Genomic DNA, 12,823 nt, shown 5'->3' with positions numbered 1-12,823 from the left:
GGAACATGCATTTATTTTTAGGCAAGAAAGCTGTCTCCTAAGCTAACCCTGTGGCCTGAGAGCAGGCCGTATTTGGCAAGAACTTCTCTGTGCTGGTTTATTAAAGAGGCCCAAAACTTTCTCAACCCTGAGGTAGCTGCTAAGAGAACTCGGTGCGCTGTGAGTCTTCTATTTCTATAGTCAAAGTTTGTTTCCTGTGAATCTCTGAGGTGTTTCTATAAGGCTGGTAGGAGTCAAGTGTCACCCCTTACCTTCCACAGCTTTCAGCCACAATCTATTACCCAATCATCCCTCAATTGGCTCACAGCTCTCAATGGAGTCGATTCTATCCCATGGCTTGTGCCTCATCAGTGTTAATAAAAGTTACAAAGGGGCTGGGCACGGTGGCTCACGCCTGTAATCCCAGCACTTTGGGAGGCCTAGGTGAGCATCATGAGGTCAAGAGTTTGAGGCCAGCCTGGCCAACATGGTGAAACCCCATCTCTACTAAAAAATACAAAAACTAGCTGGGCGTGGTGGTGCATGCCTGTAGTCCCAGCCACTCGGGAGCCTAAGGCAGGAGAATCACTTGAACCCAGGATGCGGAGGTTGCAATGAGCCAAGATCGCACCACTGCACTCCAGCCTGGGTGACAGAGTGAGCCTCTGTCTCAAAAAAAAAAAAAAAAAAAAAAAAAGGTACAAATGGAAAGGCAAAATTAGTTCAAAAAATGGCCAAGAAGGCCTTCCCCTAACTGTTCTAGGTATTTCATCTCCCCCCACCACAAGACAGTGTCGGGTGACTACAGCAAACATCCTTGAAAAAGACAACTAGAGACAGCCCTTTCTGATTTACACAGACCAGTCCTACCACAGTCTTGGCAGTGTAGCTCAAATGATCCCAAAAAAAAAAAAAAAAGTAACTGCTTCACAATCCTGGTGATGTTTACCGTCTGGATACCTTCCAGGACTTGAAAATCTGAATCATGACTGGTTCGCAGACAGCCTGTAAGAAGAGTCGATTCATCTGATTGCCCTTGAACCGGCCTGGCAAGTTGGCTCTTCCAGACATTTTGAATTTTGAAACTGACTGCATTTCATAGGCCAGAACTGGAAGATCACAGAAGTCTTCAAATCTCTGACCCTTCCAAATGCAAGTCACACCAGTAACAGCCAAAGAAGCACTTTGTGAAAGCATTTAATATTTTCATCCAATAAACAGTTTAAGGCAAGGTATTTTCTTGAAGAAAAGCAGGGAGTGACAGGGAGAAAAGGATTTGCTGTTAGATTTGGAGTAGGGAGGATGTGGATTTTTAAAAAAAGTTACTTGTGCTTGGGATTTGTGGGAAACTTTAGAGTTCTTTTTAATTTATCAGTGTTTGTGGAAGTAGGCAAAAGATACAGGCATATTTTGCCCTACTATTAAGAAGTCACATAGCTGAGATTCCAACTCTAAACTCCTAGAGAAAAAAGCACTCTTCTAGGCTACAAAGCCAGCAGTGGCTTTCATAGAGTGCTCTCCTTTTTCTTCTCCCTCTCTCATGCACAAATGCACACTCCTCATCAATAAAATCAACTGGCCCAACTCCTGCCCTGAGGACAGAGGCCCTTCATCCCCTACCTGGCAAGGCTGCTGTGCATGTAGGTATTTTCCTGTGATACCAAGTGGAAGGATCTTTTTTTCTGCCCAGGGGCCTAACACTCCACCATTAGCACTGCCTCTGGTATGAGGGCACTCCCCAAAACAGTAAGTAAGCAACTCAGTTTCCATGGTGATAGCAACTAAATACCTTTTACTCACACCCAGATAGAGAGTGATCATAGAATAGTAATTTGTTAACGGAGGCCTTGATGACACTGACTGAGGTCAGCTTCCAGCACTGCCCTTGGCCTTGGTAAAAGAAGGCCTGTCATTTTGCTAAGGCAGGCTATAGACCCACAGTCGTCTTATTGTGACGTCCCCCTCAGGCAACTTCCCAGCATGCCCAGATGCTGAATCACCTGCAAGCTTTGCAAGCTTCCTTCCATAATGCCTCTCCTAACCTCAAACTGGCCTTCACCACCAAAATGAAGTGTGTATTTAAAAAAGGAAAAGAAAGAAAGAAAAAAGAAATGCATCTATTTCACTTCCTGCAGTCCCCTCAATCTGGATGACTGTAATTAAGACATTCTTAGAACTGGAATCAGTCATTACTACTCAGGAGGTAAGACATTAAAACTCTTTATCTTGGGTTTTTTGCAGATTGAAAGCCTGGGCAACATAGTAAAACCCAGTCTCTACGAAAAATTTAAAAATTAGTTTGGGCGTGGTGGCTCATGCCTGTAACCCCAGCACTTTGTGGGGCCGAGGTGGGTGGATTGCTTAAGGTCAGGAGCTCGAGACCAGCCTTGGCCAACATGGTGAAACCCTGTCTCTACTAAAAATACAAAAATTAGCTGGGCGTCGTGGCGCATGCCTGTAGTCCCAGCTACTCGGGAAGCTGAGGCAGGAGAATCACTTGAACCTGGGAGGCAGAGGTTGCAGTGAGCTGAGATCGTGCCACTGCACTCTAGCCTGGGTGACAGAGCGAGACTCCATCTCAAAAAAAAAAAAAAAAATTAAAATTAGCTGGCCATGGTGGTGCACACGTAATCCCAGCTACTAGGGAGGCTGAGGCTGAAAGATCCCTCAAGCCCAGGAGTTCAAGGCTGCAGTGAGCTATGATCAGGCCACTGCACTCCAGCCTGGGTGACAGTGAGACCTTGTCTCTAAAATTTCAAAACAAAACAAAAACCAAATGTGTTCCCTTTAGACATGGAGAACATAAAGTGGGGTATACTGCCTGCCTTCTGTGCTTCCTCTGATCCACCTAGACTGTGGCTTCCACCCACTCTCAAAAGGCATCAGGGAGGGGAAAAGATGAAAAGAAAAACCCACTAGAAAGCTGGTGACAGACATCACTCAGCCCCACACCTTTTGGGGGAGGAACTTTAAAAAACATAAAACAAACCACAAAGTCTTCTTTATTCCTGCCTGAAGCTGAAGACACAAATGCTATTGTATTGCTGGTGTTCTATACACCATTCAATCACTGCAACACCATCCACGATATTTCCCAAGATGACTTCATTGTGTTCTGCAGGGTACTAACTGCCGCTTCCAACTACTTCTGCCCCATGTGGATAGTTCCACTGGAAGACAAAGAATCTGTTCTGCTCTGATATTAGGAAGAAAAACATTTAAATAAGCCTTGTTAACGCAGCAGGAGGGCACTGCTTTCCTTTCAGGATGGAGGGTTCCAATCCTCTGATGGGGTGGCAGTGTGCTTTCTTCGTGGGAGGGGCCCAACTCTTAAGAAGAAAACTGAAGCCTTAAGAAGAAAAAGTTGGCTGGGCGCAGTGGCTCACACCTGTAATCCCAAGACTTTGGGAGCTGAGACCAGAATGGGCAACATAGCAAAACCCCATCTCTACAAAAATACAAAAATGAGTCAGGCATGGTGGCATGCGCCTCTAGTCCCAGCTACTTGGGAGGCTAAGGTGGGAGGATGGCTTAAGCCCCAGAGGTCAAAGCTGCAGTGAGCCAAGACTGTCCCACTGCACTCCAGCCTCGGTAAAAAGAGTGACACCCTGTCTCAAAAAAAAGGAACGAAAGACAGAAAAAGAAAGAAAAAAGTTGTGTGAGGAGCAAATGATAAACCCACATTTCTTATAGTTAGCCCTCTGTATCCATGGGTTCTGTATCTATGAATTCAACCAATGATGGATCGAAAATACTGGAAGAAAAAAATGAACGGTTGCATATGCACTGAACACGTACGTATTTTTCTTGTCATTATTCCCTAAACAGTACGGTGTAACAACCATTTACGTAGCATTTAGCATTAGGTTATAAGTAATCTAGAGATGATTTAAAGTATTCAGGAGGATGTGCATAGTTAAAATGCAAATAACACATCGTTTTATCTTACATAAGGAACTTGAGCATCTGTGGATTTTGGTATATAAGGGGGTTCCTGGAACCAATCCCCCACAGATACTGAGAAATGACTATATTTTCAATGTGTCCTGGTTTCTTACAAAACCCCCAAAGCACTAACACTTGAAACTGAAGATGAATCAAGCATCATCCAATCATGAGCCATATGTTCCAGTCTAGTATGGTGGGATGACACACAGAGCCAAGAGGGGCTGTGTGTTCCTGGACAAGGTGCTGCCCTGCCCTCCTCGACCAGATGAGATCAAGTTTTTTTTTTAAAGTGTGACATGCACACATGGAAAACTTTAAGGATTATCTACACCTTACCCTAAACCTTGAATCACATTAAGAAAGGTATTTCCTTTGATTCTCTTATAAACCTGATGACTTCAAAGAGAACGTCTCTGCTTGGAGCTGGCGGGTCTAACACCTCACCAACACTTGCCAATCCCTTTCTAACACAGCGAGCAGGCCTCAGGCCTGGGGCCTTTAGTAACCACCTGGAAACAACACTGTTTTGTTTTCAATGTGTTTATTTTTGCAGTTTCCTTCTATTATATTTATGGCCAGGGAAGCTGGGTTTTCCAGTTGCCATACTCTTGTCAGTCTTCCTTTTAAAACTTAAAATGCAAACTGATTCAAAGGAAATTATTATGTGTCTAAGGGCCGGGCGCGGTGGCTCAAGCCTGTAATCCCAGCACTTTGGGAGGCCGAGACGGGCGGATCACGAGGTCAGGAGATCGAGACCATCCTGGCTAACACAGTGAAACCCCGTCTCTACTAAAAATACAAAAAAAAAACTAGCCGGGCGAGGTGGCAGGCGCCTGTAGTCCCAGCTACTCGGGAGGCTGAGGCAGGAGAATGGCGTGAACCCGGGAGGCGGAGCTTGCAGTGAGCTGAGATCCGGCCACTGCACTCCAGCCTGGGTGACAGAGCGAGACTCCGTCTCAAAAAAAAAAAAAAAAAAAAAAAATTATTATGTGTCTATAAAAGTGGTTACGGAAAATCACAAATGGCTGCAGTTTAGGAAGGAAGGGGATAAGCACAGGGGGACTACTCTGGCTGGGGAGCCACAGGACGGTCCCTCACTCCTGGGAGGGGGGAGAGAATGGAACTCATCCCAGGAAGGCAGGAGCCAGCACAACAACAGGTGGCAAACAGCAAATCCCACGTAAACTCACTCCACTTGCCTTCAGATAACACTTGCATAAATCACAACCAAGAAAAAGGCCACTGACCTCTTCCAGAGTAAACACTGTTCAAACTGAAGGGAAGGCAAGCAAGTTACACCAATCAGCTTCTAAGACTTTCCATGGACATTCCAAGTTAATGCCTCTGTTGTTTATGGAGAATGGGGAGGGGAGGGACGTGAAAAAACACAACCAAAAAAGGCACAACACCAAGACAAATGTCTCGGGGATTTTTATAATCGCAGGGAGACCGCTACTTGAATAAAACTTCCCAAGCACTGATGTAAGGATGCTCTTGCCAGTTAAATATATGCAAAGATTTCACTCCTTTTCTTTTTCCTTTTTTTTTTTGAGACGGAGTCTCACTGTGTCGTCCAGGCTGGAGTGTAGTGGCGCGATCTCAGCTCACTGCAATCTCCGCCTTCCAGGTTTAAGTGATTATCCTGCTCCAGCCTCCCGAGTAGCTGGGATTACAGGGGTGCACCGCCATGCCAGGCTAATTTTGTATTTTAGTAGAGATGGGGTTTCACCATGTTGGCCAGGCTGGTCTTGAACGCCTGACTTCATGTGATCCACCCACCTCGACCTCTCAAAGTGCTGGGATTACAGGTGTGAGCCACCGCGCCCGGACAATTTCACTTTCTGGAGGAGGCAGGATCCTTCTCTGGGTCAGGTGGTTAATTTCTCCCCTTCATAAGATCCTTCTTTAAACAGAGGCTGGAATTTAAAATGATTCTGTTTCTCTTTGATTCATTGAAAGTTACACTCCTTGATACCTGGGATACTGAGTAAAATTCATAGACCTTCTTGAAGAAAAGTTAAGTGATACTTGTGCCACTTTCAGATACTTTATAACAAATTCTGGCGCCTACCCTGCCAACACTATAAAACTAAGTTTCCTTGTAACTTGCTTTGATGTTTCCAAATTTAAACCCATCCTAAAGAAGACTAATGAGCTCTCAAACTACCCAGTGATAGAAAGACTTCTTTCAAATCTCCACGGATGACAGTATTTGTATCTGCTCAAGTAGAAGCTTCCGTCTCTCTTGTAACAGGTCAGTGCTTCAGTTACCACTGCCATTGAATTACCCACTTGCTATCGCTTGCCTCTTATTTCCATGAAAAAAGAAAAGGAGGAAAAATCTGTTTAAGTTTTACCTTGTTTAAAGGTAACACGAGTGCTTTTGTTATTCTGTAAACTAAATACATAAATGAAGGCAAAGGAAGGAAACAGAGGGAAGGGAACAAAATGTGAATGATGAGAACACGGAGTTCACTAAATGAAGGAATAAAGATAAAGCCGGGAGAAACACTGCTCTAGGATATACTAAGGCCAGGGAAGAGATAAACATGTTGATATTTCAGCTATTCAGAAAACCTGAATGAGCAAGTGATACTAGAGCAAACAGCTGTTCGCTAATTATATTTGCCCTTCCCTTCTGCCCTTCAAAAAAGTAAAAGCAGCAGCAGGGAAATCATTCTTTTTTAAAAGAACAACCCTAAGATCTGGTTAAAGGCTTGTACAATTCCCAGCACAACATAAATCAGTGTAGCAAAAGCTGAAAGTATTCATCTCAACAGTTTCAAATTCCTTGGGTCTTCCCAAATCAATTCTTTTTTGGCTCTATTCTATTTGCTAAATAGCACTGGCAGATAACTTGTGCTACACACTCAGTTCACTCTGAAAAAGGGCGCTGTCTGGCCAAAGTCTGCCATGACTGAAACATATGCTGAAACGGCAGAACTCCCCACCCCAGAGGCTTAGACTTAAACTTGTCCCTGCTCCCCTCTGTCATCTGATTAAAAGGACGTTTTGAGAGTACAAGACCCCTTTTTTTTTTTTTGGTTTTTTTTTTGAGATGGAGGCTTGCTCTGTCACCCAGGCTAGAGTGCAGTAGTGCGATCTCGGCTCACTGCAACCTCTGCCTCCCGGGTTCAAGCGATTCTCCTGCCTCAGCCTCCTGAGTAGCTAGGATTACAGGCGTCTGCCACCATGCCCAGTTAATTTTTGTATTTCTGGTAGAGACGGGGTTTCACCATGCTGGCCAGGCTGGTCTTGAACTCCTGACCTCAGGTGATCTGCCCATGCCCACCTCAGCCTCCCAAAGTGCTGGGATTACAGGCGTGAGCCACGGTGCCTGGCCATAAGACTCCATTTTAACTGACCTCCCTGACTGTGTCAGAGCTTAATAGCACCAGCACTACCTGGATATTTACACACCACCCTGCCTCCTCCAACACTTCCCCCACAAGGCAGCCCACTTGGGGCCAAGCAGTCAGCTGCCATTAAATGGAAGCTTTTAGCACCAGTTCCAACTGGAGGGTGACTCAGCTCCCTGCCGCCAAAGTAGCCTCCCTGTTGGTCTCAGAAGCCGGAACCAGCAAGGGTGTTTCAAAAGGCAGAGGGCAATCCTGGGCCCACACCCTGAACTGCCTAGGATTAGGTGAGTGGCAGGCACCACTCCAGTGCACCAGACAGATCTCAACTCTTAGTCAGGTGAGTGTGAGTGACCCTGCAGTCCCAGGCCATCTTCCCATACCCCACCTTTTCTTCAGTCATTAGTAGAGTCAAGTTCTAAAATACATTCTGGAGAGGATGAGGCGAGAGAACAGAGTGCTAGCAGCTGAGTGGCTTCCCCTACCCCTCTTACAAGAGGACAAACAGAGTATACTTGCCTCTCACACATATTTACACAGTCTTTTTTCTAGATAACAGTTGAGTTTAAGTTTGGTTCCTTTTTTTTTTTGTAAGTGTGTTATTCAATTTTGAAAACTGTTAGTCTTAGCCAGATCCTAAGAGGCAAGCAATTAGAGTAATGGAACAAAATAACAGGTGGCTACTTTGGGGCCTCCATTATCAGCCTTTAAAAAGAAAAAAAATGCGGCCGGGCGCGGTGGCTCAAGCCTGTAATCCCAGCACTTTGGGAAGCCGAGACGGGCGGATCACGAGGTCAGGAGATCGAGACCATCCTGGCTAACACGGTGAAACCCCGTCTCTACTAAAAAATACAAAAAACTAGCCAGACGAGATGGCGGGCGCCTGTAGTCCCAGCTACTCAGGAGGCTGAGGCAGGAGAATGGTGTAAACCCGGGAGGCGGAGCTTGCAGTGAGCTGAGATCTGGCCACTGCACTCCAGCCTGGGCGACAGAGAGAGACTCCGTCTCAAAAAAAAAAAAAAAGAAAAAGAAAAACAAGACAGGGCGCAGTGGCTCACACCTGTAATCCCAGCACTTTGGGAGGCCAAGGCAGGCGGATCACTTGAGGTCAGGAGTTAGAGACCAGCCTGGCCAACATGGTGAAACTCTGTCTCTACTAAAAATACAAAAATTAGCCAGGCATGGCGGCACACGCCTGTAGTCCCAGCTACTTGGGAGGCTGAGGCAGGAAAATTGCTTGAACCTGGAAGGCAGAGGTTGCAGTGAGCCAAGATCACACACCATTGCACTCCAGCCTGAGTAACAGAGTGAGAGGCTCTGTCTCAAAAAAAAAAAAACAAAAAAAAAAAACAACCTTTCAAATAATTAACTCATACCTAATAGTCCTCTGAGCAACAAGAGCAAAACTCAGTCTCCAAAAAAAAAAAAAAAAAAGCCAAAGGTCAAGGTTGAAACACTGAGGCCCCTGAAATAGTGATGTTTCAATGAACACGGAAACTCAGCAAGTGAGGCATTTCTTCTTGCTGTAATGAGATTTGGCATAACCTTCAAGAGATCTTACCCTTCCAGGACAACAGAGGGTGATGAGGTTACCCAGGCCACTTTTAGAAACTGGGAGAGGGAACTGTGGCCCAGAACCGTAATTGCTCAAGAATTTGCTCAAAGACCAGAACAACGCTTCTCCACCCTGCCAGGAGCACGTTCACGGCCCTCTCGTGTAAAAACTGTTGCATGACCTACTTATGGGTTACGGGGTCCCTAGAAGTCAGAGCAAAGGGCTTCCAAGCAGAAATGAGACACACGTCCCCTCTGATTTGGGCCAACTCTTGCTTAATTCCTAGAAGAATTCCATTCTACCCACTTTGAGGGCCTACAGCTGTTCTGGATACATATTTTTTTGGAGTATGCATGTACAGAGCTCCCAGGACTGTCACTCCTCCTGTGCCCAGTGGTTCAGCCTTGGAGAGGCAAGAAGGGCAATCTGTCATTCACTAAAGCAACACTGCAACGTAGAAAAAACCCAGCCAGTCCAGGTGCGGTGGCTCATGCCTGCAATCCCAGCTACCTGGGAGACTTAGGCAGGAGAATCGCTTGAACCCGGGGGGCAGAGGTTGCGGTGAGCCAAGATCATGCCTGGGCAACAAGAGCAAACCTCCGTCTCCAAAAAAAAAACCAAAAAAACACCCAGCCAGCCTGGGAGCGCGGGATGTTTCTTAGTAGGAAGGTAGAGAGCCACACTGATTGGGGTACTCCTTTCCATTACTCCTTGCCCCATTTCAGAAAGGATCCCTACCCCATAACGGGAAAGGGCACAGAGGTGAAGCAGTAGTTTCCCCCACAGAGCAGCTAAGGGTAAATATTTGCTGGAGGAGGTGTAAAGCAGGAGTTACTAGAATCGGGCCCTGGTTGAGACACAAAAGCAGATGGTATTAGGGGACGCTGTGAGCCACCCTCTTCCCTCAACCCTGCCGGGCCCCGGAGGAAGGAAGCTGGGAGGTAAGAGAATGACACATGGCAGCAAGACTTGGAGGTTCCGGGGAGTCCTGGTTTCCGTTCAGGGCCTGAATGGTGCCCCAGCCTCACCCTGTGAGCAAGGGACACTATATGAACAAAGCCCACACCCTAACTCTTGGGAGGGAGTGGAACCGGCTCGCAAAAGGAGTCACTTGGGGAGTGGCAGGAGACAGGAAGGGAGAGAAAAGGAAGGTCTCCCACCCCTATCACCTGAGAAAAGAGGGTGAGGGGTTCATTTTCTCCAGCACCTTCAGCTGCAGAAGACAAAGCCTAGACGTTCTCAAAACCACCACTGTAGACCCTGCTCCCTCCCAACTTTCCAGGTCTCTTGGCAACTCTTAACCTTTTCCAACCTGGCACTGCCTCGGGCAATAAATTATTGTTGAGACTCCAGAACAGATCTCGCCTTCCCCTCAAAAAGCGAATTTATGCCAACTATCACAACATGTCCACTCTGCGGTAGGTGGGGCCACGGATAAGGACACCACTCCCACCAAGCCACTGACACCCCCCCTCAGTTACTACGGATGAGGAAATTCAAGCAACGCTGGTAATGGATCCAAGGTTATGCCTGGCCCCACCTCAGGCTGCCTTGGAACAGTTGCTCTTTCCACCCTTCCCACCCTTTCCCCTCCAGCCTGGGCTAGGCTGCCTGTGCCGAGCTCCTGGCCACCAACTCACGCCCTCGAGAAGCTTCCAGTCACTCCCCACTCTGCCAGCTCACCACTCAAAGCCCTGTAGTCTGTTCCTGAAAAATCTCCACCAAACCCACTCTCCCAAACCTTCAGAGCCCTGTCCAAAGTCCCACCTCTACACACATCCCTCTTTATTAACAGAATCACCGCAGGGACCCCTCGGACCCCTTCGCATTTTGCAGATAACAAAACTGCATGGAGAGTTCAAGGGTCTTGTCCAAGGCCACAGAGCTAATCAGTAACAAATCTGGAAAGAAAATCCAGATCTCCAGATCCCACAAAATGCTTCCAACTTCAAGTACCTCCCACCCATTTCACACACAAAACTTCTGAACAACCCCTTCCCCACACACACCCACTCACCACGCTCCTTCCTTTAGCTCTTTCTGCACACTCAGAGCTCCCCCCTCAACCACACTGGATTACTCCCACACACACAGACACTGACACCTCACTTGGGGATCCCATTCCACTTCTGATCACCCTCCCGAGTTGCTCTCCCCCCACCCCAAAAACAGTGCCACCTGAAAACAGTCTCTGCTTCAGGATCCCTTCACCTGCCTGCGTTCTCTTCCGAAAAAGACACAATTCTTCCTGGACACTCTCACCGCTTCCTCCCCAAACTCCTTATTCTCCCTGCACGACACACACACGCTCTCCAGTCCCGGGACTGCACCTCCAGGAGCCAGCGCCCCTTCCCCACATTCCTTTCTCAGTCTATCCATTACGCACTCCCTTTCGAATGAGACTTTCATTTTCCTAAACGAACCTCCCTCCCCATTATCCACCATTCCGGCTCACACTCCCTCCCACCGATCTCACCTTCTCCCTCTACACTTCCTCACTCTCTCCAACGCTTTAGCTTTTCAGCTTCCCATCAATTCTTCAGAAACCCCTCCCCAAATTATCCCCAAACACTCTCCGTATACCCCCCACTTCGGCTTCTCCATCCCTCATCAATTCCTCTTATTCCTCCTATCTCTCAATCTTCTCTTCCCTTTGGAACAGGGCACCCCAAATAAATCTCACCCCCTTCAAAAACGTCTCATTCACGGGCCCCTTAACTTCTTCCTTCCGCACCCCACCCTCCTCAGACCCTGTCCTGGCACCTCTACCTTCCTCATACCCTAAGCCCATGTCTTTTCATGCCCTTGGCCCCTCTGTTTTCACCTTCCCAGCCTCCCTAGTCCTCCCACCCGTTTTCAGACCCCACAATCTCCATTCCATCCTCACACTTGATTCTTCATCCCCTTTAGAACTCCCCCAACCTGAGGCTCCCCCAATTCCAATCTCCTTCAGATCTTTCTGCTCTCCAAAATAACCAACCCCTCCACACTCGAGCTCCTCCTCACACTTCCCAGACCCAGAAATTCCCTTCCAAGCCTCCCGTGATTCTCCTCCCAGCACCTCCAACCCATGCTCGGACCCTTCAAGCCCGCCTCGGATCCCAGTTCCATTTCAGCCTGCCCAGTCATCTCCTCGGTTTCCCCTAATGGCACGCCCAGACCCTCCAAATCCTTCATCGGGCTTCCCGATTCCTTTTTTTTTTTTTTACTCCCATATTCCCCACCCGGACGCCAATTCTCTTTTCAGATTCCCAATTCCTCCCTCGAGCTCGGCTATTCCTTCTCAGGACTCCAATTCTCTTCCCGGACCCGCCTATTCCTTCTCGGGACTCCCCCGTTGCCATCACAGGCGCTCCAGTTACCTTTCAGGACCTCCTACCCCTCCCCAGGCCCCCTCGGAAAAGCCCCTCCAGCCCGTCTGGCCCGCGGGCCGCGCACCTTGCGCTGCTGCTTCTCCCAGGCCGGGTCCAGCAGCAGGTCCCGGTCCCAGTCGTCCTCCTGGGCCATGTAGTCGCCCATGCTGCCCCCGCCGCCAGCGCCATTGCCCGCGCTGCTGGGGCCGTACTGGTACGACTGGTTCGCCGCGTGGTAGTCCACCATTCCGCCGCCTCTCGCTCGCCCACCAGCCTGTCCGCTCCCGCCTCAGCTCCCGCCCCTCTGCCCGAGCCGCCGCAGCTGCCGCCGCTTCAGCCGCTTCAGCCCGCCCTCCGCCCGCGCCTGCGCACTGCCCGCCGCGCCTGCGCACAGCGCCGAGGTTGCCGCCCTCCCGCGCGCGCCCGCCTGCCAAACCTGAAAAGGCACCAAGGCCGCGCTTGGGAGCTTGGCGCCTGCGCAGAGTCCCCCTTCCTCGCCACCCGACTCAGCCCGGGTGCAAACCACGCCCCCTCTCCTGCGAGAACGCGCGCGTCGTTCGCGTGTGGGCGGGGCCAGAGTCTTGAATGATTCATAAAGGCAGGCCCCGCCATCGAGCCTGAACTAGCTCAGG

The 12,823-nt window shown here is 48.6% G+C and overlaps 1 protein-coding gene and 1 long non-coding RNA gene across 51 annotated transcripts in view; one reads left to right on the top strand and one right to left on the bottom strand.

The window, feature by feature from the left end:
* The window catches only part of ACTN4 (actinin alpha 4), an 85,653-nt gene extending 73,118 nt beyond the window's left edge, over positions 1-12,535 (bottom strand). For 48 of the 49 annotated variants that reach the window (XR_013408546.1, XR_013408540.1, XR_013408541.1 and 45 more), the window contains exon 1: positions 12,277-12,535. Coding sequence is in view for 30 of the 49 variants with exons in the window: in XM_077975952.1 (XP_077832078.1) it covers positions 12,277-12,438 (162 nt within the window). In the remaining 19 variants the exon portion in view is untranslated. 49 annotated transcript variants of the gene reach the window in all.
* LOC144337463 (uncharacterized) lies at positions 3,896-8,631 on the top strand. 2 transcript variants are annotated; one of them, XR_013410627.1, is made up of 4 exons: positions 3,896-4,479; positions 4,959-5,560; positions 6,137-7,050; positions 8,578-8,631. It is a non-coding gene; the product is annotated as an uncharacterized LOC144337463 (long non-coding RNA). The 2 variants fall into 2 exon arrangements; XR_013410626.1 differs by having other exon boundaries at positions 3,902-4,479; positions 4,959-5,586; positions 6,158-7,050.
* Positions 12,536-12,823: the final 288 nt, after the last annotated feature.

Source organism: Macaca mulatta, chromosome 19, assembly GCF_049350105.2.
Source record: "Macaca mulatta isolate MMU2019108-1 chromosome 19, T2T-MMU8v2.0, whole genome shotgun sequence".
Lineage (NCBI taxonomy): Eukaryota > Metazoa > Chordata > Mammalia > Primates > Cercopithecidae > Macaca > Macaca mulatta.
The sequence above is the reverse complement of the archived record's forward strand: the minus strand, read 5'-3'. Positions and strand labels throughout refer to the sequence as shown.